At 40.1% G+C, this 17,174-nt stretch overlaps 1 protein-coding gene across 1 annotated transcript; it reads right to left on the bottom strand.

Moving 5' to 3' along the window:
- Window positions 1-1,646: 1,646 nt before the first annotated feature.
- On the bottom strand, window positions 1,647-15,355 carry LOC136440918 (choline/ethanolaminephosphotransferase 1-like). Its single transcript, XM_066437101.1, has 9 exons — window positions 15,032-15,355; window positions 13,827-13,958; window positions 12,665-12,812; window positions 9,836-9,977; window positions 8,489-8,573; window positions 6,144-6,245; window positions 5,498-5,656; window positions 4,202-4,327; window positions 1,647-3,113 (listed from the first exon to the last, which is right to left on the bottom strand). Exons 1-9 carry the CDS (start codon window positions 15,152-15,154, stop codon window positions 2,976-2,978), a joined length of 1,155 nt encoding a protein of 384 aa, XP_066293198.1. The 5' UTR covers window positions 15,155-15,355; the 3' UTR covers window positions 1,647-2,975.
- Window positions 15,356-17,174: the final 1,819 nt, after the last annotated feature.

A 17,174-nucleotide genomic window follows, 5' to 3' on the forward strand; every position in this document is an offset into this window, starting at 1 on the left:
GTGTTTTGGTAGGTTGTGACAAAAACTGCGATTTCTGTCCCCCTAGCGCTTCCTTAGGTACTGCAGTGGAACTTCCAGGTTTTGATATCTCGTTACATTGACATGCTATTGTCACGATTTTGAGGCGTCGGATAGCTCTTGTGCTCGGAAAAACGTTACAATTTTGGGCTCCCTAGATCTAGGAATCACAGGGGCGTTTTCGTCAATATTTTCCGAAGATGTGTGGGCCTTTGTCTAGACGGTGGGCCTTTGACTAGCCTTAGGCGCTCGTCTAGAAGACCGTCCTTCATCTAGACTTTCGGCTTTCCTTTAGACGGTGGGTCTTCGTCTAGACTGCGGGCCTTCGTCTGACGAAAGGGTCTTTGTCTAGACGACCGGCCTTCGTCCAGACGGCCGGTTTTCATCTCGACGACCGGCCGGCCTTCGTCTAGATGGCCGGCTTTCATCTAGATGGTTGGCCTTCGTCTATACCGTCGGCATTTGTCTAGACTGTCGGCCTTCGTCTAGACGCTAGGCCTTGGTCTAGACGGTGGGCATTCCTCTAGACAGCGGGCATTCGTCCACATGGCGGGCATTCGTCTAGACGGTCGGTCGTCGTCTTCATATTTCAAAGGTAAGAAACACGTACCTCCAAATTTTCGACGTGTACTGTACGTTTTGATCACCGAGTGACCTAGTCTAGCGAGAACACGAAAGTTGGTCGAGACTTGTGTATAAACGGTATGTTTTATTAGTTGGGCTATGTCAACTCTCTCTCTCTCTCTCTCTCTCTCTCTCTCTCTCTCTCTCTCTCGCTCTCTCTCTCTCGCTCTCTCTCTCTCTCTCTCTCTCTCTCTCCATAAATGTAGGTATATATATATATGTAGGTATATATATATATATACCTACATAGAGAGAGAGAGAGAGAGAGAGCGGGTGCGCGAGATATATATAAAAAAAAAAAAATATATATATATATATATATAGAGAGAATCAAACCCCCGTGGAAGCTGCAAAATGGTACCGTCCGAACATATTCGATGTGGTATGGCGCGAAAACGGCGGGGAATTTATACATCAGCTGGAGAAGAGTAGTAAATAAAAAATCGTTATTTTCAACCAAAAATCATTGAACAGCAAGTGAAATTGCAGATGTATTCCATAAGTACCCTATAATACTAACTGTCTGCAAAGTTGGGTATTGATATGACCACGCGTTTAACAGTTAAAAAACTGTCTTACCATCAATTACGTAACTCTCAAGTGTCACAGGCCTTAAATCCACGTAGTATGCCAGCTTTAAGTCCTGTTTCCTTGGTGAAAATCACATGATTGCTAGAAAAAGCAATGAATCTGTTAGTATTATACCTTGCTGAAAAATATTATCCAAGGCTATTTGACCTTAGAATGATCATATTTTAGCAAGAGCAATTTTTGAGGGAAAATCAGAAAAAAATCACTGTTTTTACACGATATCGTCAAATTAGACAAAATAGCCTTGGACAGATTAATTTCGTTTATAATTATCTCCAATGTCGTAAAAATTCAAGGTTAAAGTCCCTGCCCCCCCGGGGAATTCAAAGATCAATGAAACAGCAGTATTTTTTTTTACCCAAATCTTTGTTTTTAATCCAAAAATGTATGAGATTGACAATTTTGTTGTTTTGATATTCTAAATATTTGTTATTTCCATCATCTGGCCAATTTTTTTTAAAAATAGATAGATACATCAAAAGTAACGTGCAAATAACTGCTAACCTAGTCAACTCCTATGTGTCACAGGCCTTAATTGGGCTGAGATCTAATAGGATGATTTCTAATATCGAGACATACTTATACTCGTTACATATTGTCATATACGAAAAAGATGTTCTGTCTAATAGTATGACTTCTAATATCAAGAAGTACATCTTGCATATTGTCATTTACGAATAAGATATGGTATCTAACACTATGAATTCTAATATCTAGAGTCTAGACGTACCAGCTGTCGTTACATATTGCCATATAGGAATAAAACAGGCTTTCTGATAAGTTAATTTCTAAATCGAGACATACTCGTTACATATTGCCATATAAGAATAAGATATGCAGTCTAATAGTATAACTTCTAATATCAAGAAGTACATCTTGCATATTGCCATATACGAATAAGATATGGTATCTAACACTACGAATTCTAATATCTAGAGTCTAGACGTACTAGTTCTCGTTAAATATTGCCATATAGGAATTAAACAGGCTTTCTGATAGGATGATTTCTTAATCGAGACATACTCGTTACATATTGTCATATAAGAATAAGATATGCAGTCTAATAGTATGACTTCTAATATCAAAAAGTACTTCCTGCATATTGCCATATACGAATAAGATATGCTATCTAACACTACGAATTCTAATATCTAGAGTCTAGACAGTAGACGTACCAGTTGTCGTTACATATTGTCATATACGAATAAGATATGGTATCTGACACTATGAATTCTTATATCTAGAGTCTAGACGTACTGGTTCTCGTTACATTTTGCCATATAGGAATTAAACAGGCTTTCTGACAGGATGATTTCTTAATCGAGACATACTTGTTATATATTGCCATATACGAATGACACATGCTGTCTAATAGGATGATTTCTGATATGTAAGAAATACTTCTTACATATCGCCATATGTCGTCCTTGTAAGTTTGTAAGAATATTTTCAAATGAGACTGTGAAGAATTAATGATATAAATATATCTGGCCCTATACACGGAGCTATATAAAACAGTCATTTTCATCACCGAAAACGATGGGCTAGTGACTATAAATGTTTTAGTCAAGTAGGCAAGTATCGACAATGCGATTAGTCGATTTTTTCTGTCTCCGGTATCGGATACAATTTCAAAACAAATTTGTAGTTGAATTCCTCTGTAGCCACATGTCCCCCCAATCTACACACAACTGAACTCCATATTAAATTCACCTCGACTATTCCTGGTTTGCAGTGCTGTGCTAGCGGGTGTTGTTCTTTCCTTTCAGTCCCTTTTTTGACGGCTTGCTCGTTATACTGAAGCAGTAGATGTCAAGGTGCTCGCAAATTTGGGAGCATATAGCGAAACAGTATTGGGCCAGGTCAAGCGTCACAAATATCTGAAAGAGATCCCACAAGTATGTAAAAGGTCACAAACAGCCAGAGAAGATTTACAATGAATACAACGCAGCAAAACATGATTTATATCAACTGGATTCTTCAAATAAATGTACACCTGTGATGCTAATTACCATTTTGAACATACTTCAAACGATATTTCCTTACACGAAGTAGAGCGCTTGTCAACAGGCTTTTCTTTGTTGACATGACCCGAAGCCTGGTTTCAATTTTCGCAATGGGGATGAATGCACCTATAGCTGCAGTTTGGAACATATCTGCACGAAAATCAATGCGCAGACCCATTGCACCTGAACTCGAAAAGGGTCTGTTGCATCAATCATCATTCTAACCTCAGTTAGTTGCCACCTGCCCATCTCGTAAGATGCCTGCCGTAAGTAGGGTGTGACGTACTTAATGAATATATACAAAAAATTCTAACCCTCATACACACCGAGGGAGTTCATTTGATCCCACCCTTGTATTTCGAAGTGCCGTTTGAACACTTTTTTAAAATTCATTCCGCGACTTGTCAGTAAAACTTTATTGTTATAAGCTATCTTTATTTTTTTAGGAGATTGGCACAAGACCAAAGTCTGGGTTGAGTCCGATTGGGCCCGCATCATGGCATCTTTTAGTTTTTTGTCTATATATATTCTTCGAATTACAATTATTTTGATACTATGAAGTTTGTCATCTTAATGATTTTACTTTTTTTTTGTAGAATACTGAGGGGCAAAGTTATAGATAATCAAGATAGTACCGTTACGGCGTTAGTGCAAAACGTGGTCCTCCTAAACATTTTGTATTTATAACGACAATGAACATTATCATTCACACCTAACCATATCAAAATGTGCCTCTTTTATGGAAGAAGCATGCAGCAATGTATGTTAAACGGGAACAAAATGCAAAATGAAGATAATACTAAACAAAACATTATCAGGCCCATTTGGACCCGACAAGAATATTCCTTCATTTCGGTAGCAGAAACATTTTAGGGTGTATGAGGGTACCGGTTAACTAATCACAACAGCTACGAAGTGCCTGATGATTGCTTTGTATCTACATATTTATGGCCACTTCTTACCAAAGTTATCCAGAGAAGGATGTACTCATCGACAAAGCTGTTGAAGCACTGGTTCAGGAGCAACAAGCCTGGGCCAATCATCGATGAGTCCAATATCGCCATCAGACTTTTTGTAATGTGTGCAACCTGGAGAACCAAAGAACCCAAGAGCTGTGTCATAAAACAGCTTTTCATTGATATGCGCAGCTGATTGCAACATAAATATATGTACAGTACACTTACTCACGGTTTAATTGTAGCATACATGCATGTATACACAATCAAACAGCTTCAGAAGTCAAATTTTTCATTGGCAAAATCATTGCCTTCAATACACGCCTTGTATTGTACTTTGAACAGGTGCCAACTGTGTATCAGTGCAACATTTCAATTACAAAGTAACAGTATGATGCTGAATGGAAACACATTATAAAAAAGTGCACCTGCTAAGGTTGAAATTGTTGTCAAAAAGCATATTAGTTAGTAAACTCTAATTCATTGTAAACTACGCCACGATACATCACGGTGTAGACAGAGCGTGTTAAAGGCAACCAAAGCAATATTAGGGCCAAAAAAGGAAATTAAAAAGAATGCTATAATCTTTATGGATATGACATTTACGAACTTTTGTACAGCACATATGCGTTATAACTTCATACTTTGAGCATTTCGAAGCCGCGCAAAATCGTGCCGCACGATGATACCATTAGTTTTGCGACCCTATAAAAACTCCAGCTACGATTTTCAGTGAGTTCTCACATCACAACAACGTCGTAATTTTGCATCATGGACGTTGCCATACATTATAATAGTGTTGTTTGAACTTATCATGTATAGAAATTACTAAATAACTTGACTTTCAAAATCCGACTTTCGGGCCCTAATATTGCTTTGGTTGCCTTTAAAGTGACGGAGCGTGCTACACGTAAAAAAGTGACGACCGTTTCCAAACGCAACGAACGTGTGCGTGACGGAGCACACATCGGGTAACACGCCAGAGTTACTGCAGCTAATTGTATCATACTGAACGACCTGTCACACCTAGCGTTTGTACATAAACCTGTTCAAAGCCTATCGTAAGCCTATCGTAAGTATGTTTTTTCTGTTTACGAGCGACATCTGCTCAAGATTTGTTTTTAATGTACCTTTTCATTTTGGAGTGCCTTGTACACTACGTATACGTTAAAATCTCTTTCCAGTGGTAGGACAGACATTTTACCAGATAGCCAGATGCTAACAATTCTAAATATTCATGATTGGTACTTTTGATATTCCAACTGCCGTAAGTTACATTTATTACATGTAATTAATACTCACTATAAGTTTGTTGGTGATTTTCGCAAAGGTTGTTCCGATCATGAGCAGGGAGAGGCAGGAATGGGTCTGGAACAGCATCATAGGGGACGTCTTGTAGATGGCGAGAGCCTGGATAACAGGCAGCAGGAAAGCTAGACCCGGAGACAGAGCATCCATGTCCTTTGTGGGAAGAAACAAGAAGACTTCACTTTGTTGTATCTTTAAGTTTTGTACTTGACCATAAGAAAGCACGCATCATCATTTGTTTATCACGACTGAACTAGCTGTCCAGTTTTATCATGTAGTTTATTGTTTACCATGCAGATTTCTGATTATCTGTACTTGTATTACATTTCCTTGAATAAGATATCTTTAGAAAAAAACTGAACGTTAGCCACGCACAATAGCAAACCGAGTAAAAATCTAGGCCAAGTGTAACTATGTTTGAAATATATTTGAAAGGAAAATTCAGGACGCTATAGGCTGATTCCTAAATGCCTAATATTCACATAGTACTATGTACTAAACAAAACACGTTTGGATACATGTTTTGATACAGGTTAAGGTACAGATCCATTCAATATCTTTCTTACAAATCGTCCTATACTTTTTAGTCCGAATCTGTAGCACCAGTAGTAGGTATTCAATTTTACGGAAAAGCACATACCAATGAAGTTGCTGATGAGTAGAGTCCAATTACCACATTTGCTGTCATACACGTCGTGGTTAAAGCTATCGCAGCTCGAACTGATAGACCTATCAGAGGCACCTATATGTACAAACAACAACACTTTTGCATGTCTTCTTTTTCATATCCCTTATGCTAATACCCTACTTTTCTATAAACCAATCGAGTGTAATTGCTCAATCAAGTGTTTATTGTGATAATTAGCTTAACCCGCTGTTTTCAAATACTAGTAAATCATGTGACAATAATCAAACAAGAGTTCGGAGACCTCAGATCTTCGCAAAATATTATGATTATGCAAATGAATTGTACATTTGAATAATCTATGCTTGGCCATGTACAGTTTACCTGTCTTATACAGGTCAAAAATGTTAACAGTCCTATCATTTAACACTTAGAAGAATTATGGCACATTTTGCATTAATCATTCAAACCAGGGATTCATTTGCATAATTGATATCTGTTAGCTTCACCTTCAATAAACTACATACATGACATGTATTTGAGTCCTATAATGGAAAACACTGTAAATCTTTCATCATAATGAATGCAAATTGTGTTTAATGGTGCATAATTTTTATTCTTATGTACATCTCTGTCTAAGCTGCATTCATACTAAGTATGATGGAAATCCGTTGTTCCTTTCTTCAGTTATTCTCCTTGGCATAGTTTGACAACACCTGACACCGCCCCTGCAGTTCCAAAGCAATCGTCTAGGGAGCCCAAACCTACACCACTTCTTCCTTGCATTACAAGCTAGCGGCCACTAAAAAATCAACACCATAGCACGTCCAGGTCAAAAGATACAAAAACAGAAGTTCTGCAGCAGTAGCAAGGTCACATACCAGGAGGTCCAAAATCGACCTTCACCTCTGTCTCCCCAACACCCACCCACATACAAAATATCATTGTAATCCATCCAGAGGTTCTTGAGGTATTCTAACTACAGTTGTCCGGAACCACCAACACACAGACAGGCAGAGACACACAGAAAGACAGACAGACGCACACACAGACACGCCAAAAACAATATCTGCATGGAGATAAAAAAATAAGAGGGTGATATGTTTGGAATCAGATTTCCAATGCAATCAAAGTATAGTGTTCAGGACTTTCGTATCTCTTTGCCTTTGTCTTGCCAGGCCTAAATCATCAGTCCAATGCCTATTCCAACATTCTAACGCAGGTAAAAAAATGTCAAAGCCAGGGTGAACGTTACACACTAAGCTAAAATAAATCCGGAAATTCTTCTTGCAAACGCACATCCACCCACGTAAGTGGATCGGTATCTTCCGGCAAAACATAGATATTTAGCAATAATTTCCGGCTGCTTGTAAAGATATACGGCTCTATTCCCAAAATACACAAATATATGATACGTTTCTACTGCGGTATTAGTCGTCGTTATCAGGTATTGCTTGTACATCACGGCTAACACCAGTGTGCTAGTTGAGACATGAGAATGCTTTCTGCCACGATGTTAGTCATCGCTATCGGATATCATACAGCTAAATGACGTTAACCAAAGAAGGCTTCATTTTCCAAAGATACCTTTATTACTTCATATTCGTGAACCCCACATAAATCCAACATGACATTCCAGTGTATTAGAAGAGGACTCGTTATCTTCAACTTGACATATGACTTGAGGGTGTGTAATATAAAAGAGTGGCTGGGAAAGACGACGGTCCAGCTGATCAGACTGATGACCGCCAGAGCTAGAGCTGGAGAATCTTTGTGGACAGACTGCGGCTATAGCTAGTAGCTATGGGACTAAGTGAATGATTGGATGGATGAACGAATGAATGAATGAATGTGAATTAATGTTAAAAGATTTACATGAAACACAGACGTTGTATCATTCATGTGTAATTTTCATTCACTCTGTAATAATGGCTGTGTGATGATAACGTTAATGTCCGGCTTTTCTTCGGTGAGCAGGGTGCCATATGGTCGATGCCTATAAACACTTCGTGAACGACCTCATTTGCTTCGCTCACTCGGTTAATTTATTGGCTATAGGAACTGACCATGAAGTAAGATAAGAGAGTTTTGTCAAATATTTTTGAGTTTATGCAAACATTGTACTGTTGTAGCCTTACGTAAATCCGAGTTTGACTGTTCTATCATAAGTCTTTGGGGAGTTGTGCGACATGAAACGGGCCTGAAACCCCCCCCCCCCCTGGTCTGAATAGGGTTAAGCAATTGCTGTAACTTGTTGCTTTAAAAAAAGGCCATCAAAGGCATCCATTATAACTTCAGCGGATGTAGTGTTTGTCAGTACAATATGAAAAAAAATGCGAACAAAAGAAAGTATACATTACGTTGATTGACCAGACGGAGGGACCAAAAACAGCTGAAACAATATGTATTCCCATGACGGTACTATTCAGCTCTGGGCCTTCAATCCTGAAGACAAAAGAAGGGTAAATAAAAAGGGAACAGCATAGGTGACAAATGTAATCAAACATAAAAAACACAATGCGATGGTCCTTCGCTTGATCGGGAAACTGTTATAATCACGGCGACAAATTGAGTATAGGAATTATCAAATGTTTTAGTCTGAGCCTTTATCTGAATCAAGTCGAGTCAAGAACTTTTATCTGGTAATATTCGGCCTCCGTCAACACATTAACCTCACTGCAAACACCATAATACTTCACGGAGGATTGTGTCTTTTAAGGACTCTTGTTTTGTTTTGTTTTGTTTCAGAAACTTAAAGTTCATCGTTTAAGCAAGTTTATTGGATTGAGCTGTGAGAAAGGCGGGTCCGGGCAGAAGTTGTCCGGGATGTCAAGTCGAGCGATTCCAGTAGTCCTGTCAAGCGTTCTGTTCGCGGGATTGGGCTTTGAGAAAGTCTGTGCGGCATGCTCAGGGGCTGGCGTTAGAATGAATGAATACCTCGTGTGCGGGGACCACCCACCAGAGTGTCAGACAGATAGCTTAGTAACTATGGCAACTGTCGCGGGAGGATTACGTGGGAAACGGCTAGTTCTCGCTTTACGTCAGAAACCCAGTTACATCGGCACCATATAAACTATTATAGCATGCCTTTTACAATGAAAAATAATACCATATGCCACATCCATACATTAAAAGATTAAACCCCAGAGCTGCCCTTAGGAGTGCGTCAAAAAACGAAAATGCCAAAATGCCACTGCACAACACAATGACAGACGACACATTTCGGGGCGACCCACTCACTACATTAGCCATGGTGTTCTTTGAAAAGCGTGATCATAACAAACGAGACACCTTTTTTAAGCAACATGTACAAGCTTGTTTATAATATAACACATAATGCTAATCATTGAACACAACAGTGTGATCTCATGTAGCCAATAAATGCACGGCCATAACCAAGGAAACAATGTGGAATCATTGCAGAAGGCATCATATAAACCTTTCATTGTTATATTTTATACTACATTACAACGCAATTTGCCACTCAGTGACGTAGATATATAACTAGTTAACTGATCAAATGTTTTTCTTAAGTGCATATTGGATTCATGTCTGTTTAGATCTCCATATCTATATGGTTTCATAGAGTTCCATATTGATGATTTGATTGTAATACAAACATTTCAACACATTTTCCAATTTGAATTGATCCTGGTGGTCAGCTGCCTTTACTTTCCATCGGGAAAAGAAGTAATATTACTACTTACCACCCATATGAGAATGTCCCTGTCAGGTATTGACTCCAGTTCATAGAGTAGAAGAAAAAGGCGATGATAGTCAACGACAAAAACATCCATCCTGGTTCCTCTCCCATTTTCATTGCGCAGATTGTTGCAATGCGCGTGGAAACTAATAAGCAGAAAAGAGAAGAAATCACAATCAAAGAATATGATGTTGTGTAAAAATTTTATTGCACGTAGATCATCATAACATTAAGTCGTGACAAAACGTGTGGCGTCGTTTGGCGCAAGTGGTAGAGCGCACGGCTGTCAAACAATGGGACCCGGGATCTAATCCCAGGTTGTGTCCAGAGACATGTCCGAACTTGCGCCCCGACGTTGTGCCCTTGGGCACGACTTTCCTCACTTCACTCAGGTGTAAATGGGTTAGGGTTAGGGACGTCCCTCGGATAGGACGTTAAATGGAGGTCCCGTGTTTGAGGAGAGTCACATCTTTAGCACGTAAAATAACCCACCACATCTTTCGAAAAAGAGTACGGGCATGCCCCGGTGTGAGTGGATCAAAACATTCCGGCCTTAATGGGGTAGGGAATTTCCCGAGCAGCCTTCGTAACCCCTGCTTCTCATAATGGGTCAGTGAAGTCATGCTTGTCTCGAGCATTGATGTTTCTGACCTAGGGCGAAGAGATGCTGCTACAGTAAGAATTAGTTCAGTGCTTTGATGAGTGCCCCCCTACGGCCTTGCACTGAGCGAGTTCGTTAAAAAATCATTACAGGCAACGTAGCATAAGGACACACACATTTCTTCCTAACACAAAAAAAGATAGACTTGCATTAACTGTGCAGACGATGCTCTTATATGCATAAAAAAGGTCTATAATGTTCCTTTTGCAGAATGCTAGGCCGAAATCTTTCACTCACGCCACTTCTTTGCGAGTCCAACAGCTATCACTGCTTGAAAAAGACCATAGCACGTCTAGAACGAGGGATATGAACACCGAACGTCTTGCTGCAGTACCATTGAAAGCCGCTTAGGGCCCAAAATCTAGTCGTTTCTTTATTTTGGCAGCACCTACTAACATGTTAAATATAGTAAAGATTCGTATAATAGAACTTATCGAATTTTGCTGGTCATAAACAGACAGACAAACCTTATTTTGGAAGGTAATAAAGTTGACTCTGCAGTCAACACAAAAAGCTGCTATTGGGCGAAACATGGTAAACAAATTAAATTGACATGACCATGTCATGTCCAGAACGCGAGATATAGAAGCAGGAAGTTCTGTTGCAGTACCAAAGGAAGTCATCAGGTGGTTAAGGCAGGCTTGTCCTACTTTTCGCCGACACCTTTCCATATACCAAATATTATCTAGGATCCATAATTAGCTCCTCTAGTTAAGCTATCCACAAACAAAATGTTCAACCTACAATCCTACACAGTGTGTCAAGATCAAAATCTCTGGGCAAAGTTAAAAAGCGCAATATAACGTGTCTGAATGATCTCATCAGATGACGTGAATGACTAAATGACGAATTCCTTTATTCACAACGACAAATTTAACCCTATCTAGACGGGGGGGGGGGGCAAAAATGCCCGCGGCAACTTTGACATCGTATAACTGCCAAACGACGTATGGTAGGACAACAAAACTTGGTGACTTTTCCTATAAGTTTAGTTGGCAACAATATTATGATAAAAGTATAAGTTTATCATTTTTCGTGTTGCCATTGCAACGGCTAACTGAAGAGGCATTTTATGCAAATTTCACTAATTTCGATTTAAACATAGTTGTTTCCAGTGTTTTATTGCTCAACCACACTAGTTTCTTATATGTATAACATCATATGTAATCTAATGTAACTGTCATTATTCAAAATTCATAAATTATGCTAATTTGATGACGTCATCGCTCAAAAGCCAAGATGGCGGACAGGATCATTATTTTCAGTATAAACAGGCTTTTTCGCCTTTTAATTCGTCATAACCTGAAATTTTCTTAACCAGAAACATTCAGATTATTTTTTATCTATTTTGGTTGTTATTTTGGGTCATAAATGGGAAAAAAGTATTTTTTAAAATTTCAAAATGGCCGATCCAAGATGGCGGATCCCAGGGGGTCGCTAACAACACATGACGTCATCGTTCGACGTCATTTTGACGCTCACTTCGTCACCACTGACTTCAAATGTCTTGGCATACCCTTAAATCAGTAATACGCACTATTTTGTCTAATACTTAGATATTATGGGAATTCCCTATTTAGCCAATAAAATCACACCGATGACGTCATAATTACGTCATATTACGTCATAACGTCACCAAAATTACAGGAGATATAAAACTTTGCGTGAAAATCACTCCCTGCAAATTTGGTGATGATACGGCATACCGTTCGGAAGTTATGATGGGGGGGGGGGGTCGAAAGAGCTAAGTCTAAAAAAAAGCCCGGTCTAGCTAGATAGGGTTAATAGCCGACTTTGGACGACCGCCTGTCATCTGCTTCAGGGCAATTCTGACTGGTTTACTTTGCACTGCAGCTAGGTGCCACTGCGAACAATGCGGTTCCAAACGATTGAAGACAATTTGTTACTTGACAACATACAATATATGTATATGACAGCATATACTTTTGAGTCTGCATTGTGTCCTTATCATTGCTCAACAATGTTTATGTATGTGACAATACTTTACGTTTGGGACCTCATTGTTAGATATGTGGTTGTGAATACAGAACTTTGTAATTCCAAAGAAAATGTCAGCCATGGATCCTGCTATTGAGATCCTATATAAAACTTTTAGCTTACCATATGCGATACTTCAATGAATGTACCATTATCTTTGCCTTAGATTCTCACCTATTGATATGGCGTCACAGCCATGGTCGAAAAGATTCCCAAGCGGCGTGGCGCTTCCTGTTCGGCGCGCCTGTATACCATCGATGTGGTCCAAAGTGTGATAAAGGAACGCTCCCAAGGCGAATAACAAATACACCCACGCTGGGGCCTGTACATTGAATACAAAGGTAGGAAAAACAAACGAAACACTTACAAGTCACTATAAACTGTGTGATTAAGTCGTGGGTCAATCAGTTAGGCCCTGTTCATATGCTTCGGTCCCAATTGGAAAAATGGGGCCCCAATGTACTATTTAGGAACTAGAATTATAGTTCGTGGCCTTTTTTTTCATGAATTCGTCCGGATCATCTTAATTCATTTTCCTATCAGCAAAATGTGACTCCCAAAGCGGTGAATCAACTGTTGTCGACCGCAGAAATCTTTGACATGTAACCCAGAATGCATCTCACTTATCATGCGCATGCGCAGTTTGAATCATAACAGTCGCGTAGAACATGGTTTGTTTCAGTCTGATAATTCCTTGGTGATTTTGACAATAAAAAGGCAATGAATGGGTTATATGATAAAAATGATAAAGTCACTACACTCGGTGGACTATTTAGGAAATAGAATAGGCACTATATACAGGCCTCTGGTCGGGATATTAATCTTTTACGTACAAACCGGATTGATAGGCTGACACAAAAGTTAGGGCTGCTCATAGGAAAGCATGTTGAAATACACTGAAACAAGTCATCATAAAAGTACTAACCCAAATTTCAATCTTAAAAACTCTGGTCCACTAGAAAGTCACAAAGGTCTACTTAAAAATGCAAAAAAAAGCAGAAGGTTGTTCAGCTCAAACTCCGAGGAAAGCTACCCCAGATTTCTGATGTATCCATCCGCATGACCCAACAACTCACATGTCTTTACCCCAGATAAAATGGTGAACTGGACAAATTTCAACCAAAATGGGAAAGCTTAGACCCTACCTGTTCCTTCTTACCGGCAGATCTCTAAAGTCTCCAGATTGAGGCAAACTTTTCAAGCGAAAGAAGGATTTTCAAGGATTTTAGCTGGCGGTTTCCATTTTGAGACCTCCACTGCGCAACTCAACTTTTGGGTCAGCCCTAATGGCCAGCAACCTTTATCAAAACACGAGTAGTGTTACCAGATATCTCACCTCTTCCCGTGCTGTAGGGCAGTAGTACATAAGCAGCAGTGACGGCACCATCTCGAATGTCAGTCCCAAAAGTGTGATGAGGTTTGGCGCCACCCAGTACGGAACTCTTTCTCCAAGCCAGTCCCAAAATGGCTGTGGATATGCAATGATGGAACCGTGATTTTAAGGGAAATTGACATCAGAAAAGGACATATAGCCACCAGCCAAAAAAAAAATCAAGACCGTATAGCACGTCCAGGTCAAAAGATAGAAAAAACGGAAGTTCTGCTGCAGTACTAGGATCACATACTAGGGGGCCCAAAATCAACCTTAGACTTTGTCTCGTCAACACCTACATACCAAGTATCATCATAATTCATTCAGAGGTTCTCGAGTTATGCTGACTACAAAAATCCGGTAACACATAAAGACAGACACAAACACACACACACAGACACACCCGAAACAATATCTCTATTTTTCACGAAAGTAAATTCTTAGTTTACTTCTACATCTGTGGTATTGTTGTTCCCTACGGGAAAAAGGCTTAGATAGCTTCTGGTGGTTGTCTAAGCCCGCTGTGTACATGTTACGTTTGTATAAAAATGTGCATATACATGATAGGAGATCGTTCCAAATGTGCCTCGAATGCATCAAATTGGTCATTTATACGCTGATTATATGTTTCATGCTGTTTATATTTCAATTATGCAGTGTTTTACGAGGCAAGGACACTGTAAAACTGCACTTTAATGCAATTTCAAGGACCCAGTAAGGACTGCAAGTTTGATTGAACAATAAAGTTTTAAGTTTGAATTCAAGTATTTCTGTCATCCAGCTTCTATATGCAATTTAAGACATTTATGAGTGAGTTTTTCGAACGTCCGGGGTGTCAAGCCTATCCGTACTTTGCTTGCATATTGTATATAGTAGCTGTCATCATAGTCGTGGGAAGAGCCACTGACGATAGCTGGAGGTCCTGACATTTCCGGTTGGCTTCCCGCACGGAACCGATTTCGACCTGGTTTCTAGGCATCAGATATATCTTCGGACACGACTGTATGAACCTAGTTACGAGATGTTAACCTTAGATACACGAACACCACCATAAAAACTTAGTAGACGTTCTGCATACGTGTTTCATGCCTCACATGCCTCCCTGAACATACAATGTAAAATCCAGCACCCCCTCCTAATCCTCCAATATTGAAGAACAACAAACTTACCTGCAAGAGAGGACTCAAGAGCGAGGCTCCTCGGCCTTCCGACACGTATTTATATTCGTCTAGGCTCTTTAGCTGAGCCGCGTTCAAGGTGGGCTGGTTCATTCTTAGAAGAAAATTGATCATTATGGAATCTTTTGATGATCACGCTAATAAGCAGGTGCAACACGCTCTATCAAACACCTTTGTAAGTGACGTGGTGCGCATGCGCCTCAAGGATAAATCCACTGATCAATCAAAAGGCGGCTTGACGTTTCTAACAGAAACCCCTTAGGTCTCTTCTGGCAAATGGTGTGACTTCAGCCAGAAACAGCGCCGTATAAGTAATCTTAAGTCACAATGGGACCTTTTTATAAACCCCGGCTGTTTGCGTTGCAAGCTTTGTTTGCGCAATTGCCAACCTTTGATATCACAATCCATTGATTACTTCATGCGTGACATTTTAAATTAGGTCAACGACCTACAGGATGGGTCTCTTTGACTGTCATGAGTTGGCAAATTATGCGACACAGCAAATTTTAATGGTATACCTTCTCTGAACTTCAGTTCGAAATTCAGTTCAAAATTTTCAAAATTCAACCCTCTGAGATGACAGTTCCTATATTTTGAGGATTTCAAAGTAAGAATCGAAGGCTGTCGTTAACAGTGCTGACAAGTTCACTCAGACAAGTGAAAATGCATTAATGATTTTTTTTCGGCCACCTCTGAGTGTGTTTCTGCAGCGGCCTACGGACTTGTTACTTAGAGAAATTCTAACATTTTGTTTTATAAAGGTAACATTACTACATGTAGCTGGCAGAACGTAAAAGGGCCGTTTACCTTACCGCGCAAGGTCTATAGTCGTTCTCGTATGTGGCAGCGTAGAAAACGCGTTTAGTGGAGAGCAGGAAGGTCACTTATGTTCCCGCCAAGAAAAGCCTCGTAAGGCCCGATAGTACCTTGCAGTTCAAAAGGGACTAGGTTTAAAATCTCAATCTATGGCCATCTGTGGTCCAAGACGGCCAGTTACCATCCTTAACTTTATCGATGGTAAGACAATCTGACTAGAACGTGCAGCAGATACCCGTCTCGCCAGTCGGGTACTGGTCGTCAGGTACCGAAATCGATATGGGTCTCACGATTACAGTATTGGAGGGGTGTACAGGGTGCGTCTTGAACTCTGGTGACCGAAGTGACCACCCGTTGAACCGTACACCTTATCTACAGTTAATTAATACAAAGTTGTTCTTATTATAAGGAGAGTTGACAACCAAGAAGGGACGAAATGCCCATCAAATTGTCACCAAAAATGTCAATTTCGGATGATTCGTGTTACTCTATTTGCATGTTTTGCGCCCAATCAAAAGTTCGGAAGTTGCATTCCTTCGCCATGTTTGGTAGAGGGCGTAACAGGAAAAGTTTGAGGATAAAAGTTGAAACTTTGGTTAGATGGTCGGAGTCACCATCAGATCACGATACCATCTCGACACAAGGGGCAGAGAAGGGTAAGGCAGTCCCGTCCGCTCCCGGGTGTGGCTCCCGAGCCGGGATTTTACCATCAGGGTGGGCTGCTGGCGTCTGAACTATGGTTAGCCAAGAAAGGAACTGTACGATCTGACCAAGTTGTAACCGTTGTGAAGTCGTCTACCATGACGCGGTGCCACTGAGATACTGTTCCGTTCTTGTACCGTCTTTCGAATGATTCGACAGGAATAAACCTTATTAACCTGGAACTCAGTCTCCTTGCCTTTGCTCTCGGACACGACAACAGGAGCCAGGCTACGTTCTGTTACCTCTTTTCACTTACGTAAAGCTGGGTGGAGTTGGGCTAGCTATAGTAGTTGGCTACACCAAGTTTAAGGTGTTCTATTGACTTGGCTTCAACCAGATCGAATGTTTTAGGGAAATTTTTCCTTGTGTTCCAGGATTGAATAACCATGGCTGACCCACATTTCACGCGACCCATGATAACAGTGGATTTGGATTTTACTGGAATTGCAACAGTGCAATACACGTGCCTGAAATAAAAGTGAAATAGAATTGAATTGCATTTTATATATGTTATAAGGGGTGTCCCTGTGGTGTAGTGGTCTGCGCCTTTGCTACTCTGCCACATCTGGTTCAAATTACTTGGACCAGAAGGTCTGGGGTTCAAGCCCCACGTAGG

The sequence above is a fragment of the Branchiostoma lanceolatum genome, chromosome 8, assembly GCF_035083965.1.
Source record: "Branchiostoma lanceolatum isolate klBraLanc5 chromosome 8, klBraLanc5.hap2, whole genome shotgun sequence".
Taxonomy (NCBI): domain Eukaryota; kingdom Metazoa; phylum Chordata; class Leptocardii; order Amphioxiformes; family Branchiostomatidae; genus Branchiostoma; species Branchiostoma lanceolatum.

Excerpts from the sequence above, each read along its gene's own strand:
- LOC136440918 (XM_066437101.1), bottom strand. The coding sequence starts at position 15,154 with ATGATCAATTTTCTTCTAAGAATGAACCAGCCCACCTTGAACGCGGCT. Across the intron at positions 13,959-15,031 it reads TCTTGAGTCCTCTCTTGCAG|CCATTTTGGGACTGGCTTGG; the intron begins GTAAGTTTGTTG and ends GCATATCCACAG. Across the intron at positions 4,328-5,497 it reads AAATCACCAACAAACTTATA|GTTGCACACATTACAAAAAG; the intron begins GTGAGTATTAAT and ends TTGGTTCTCCAG.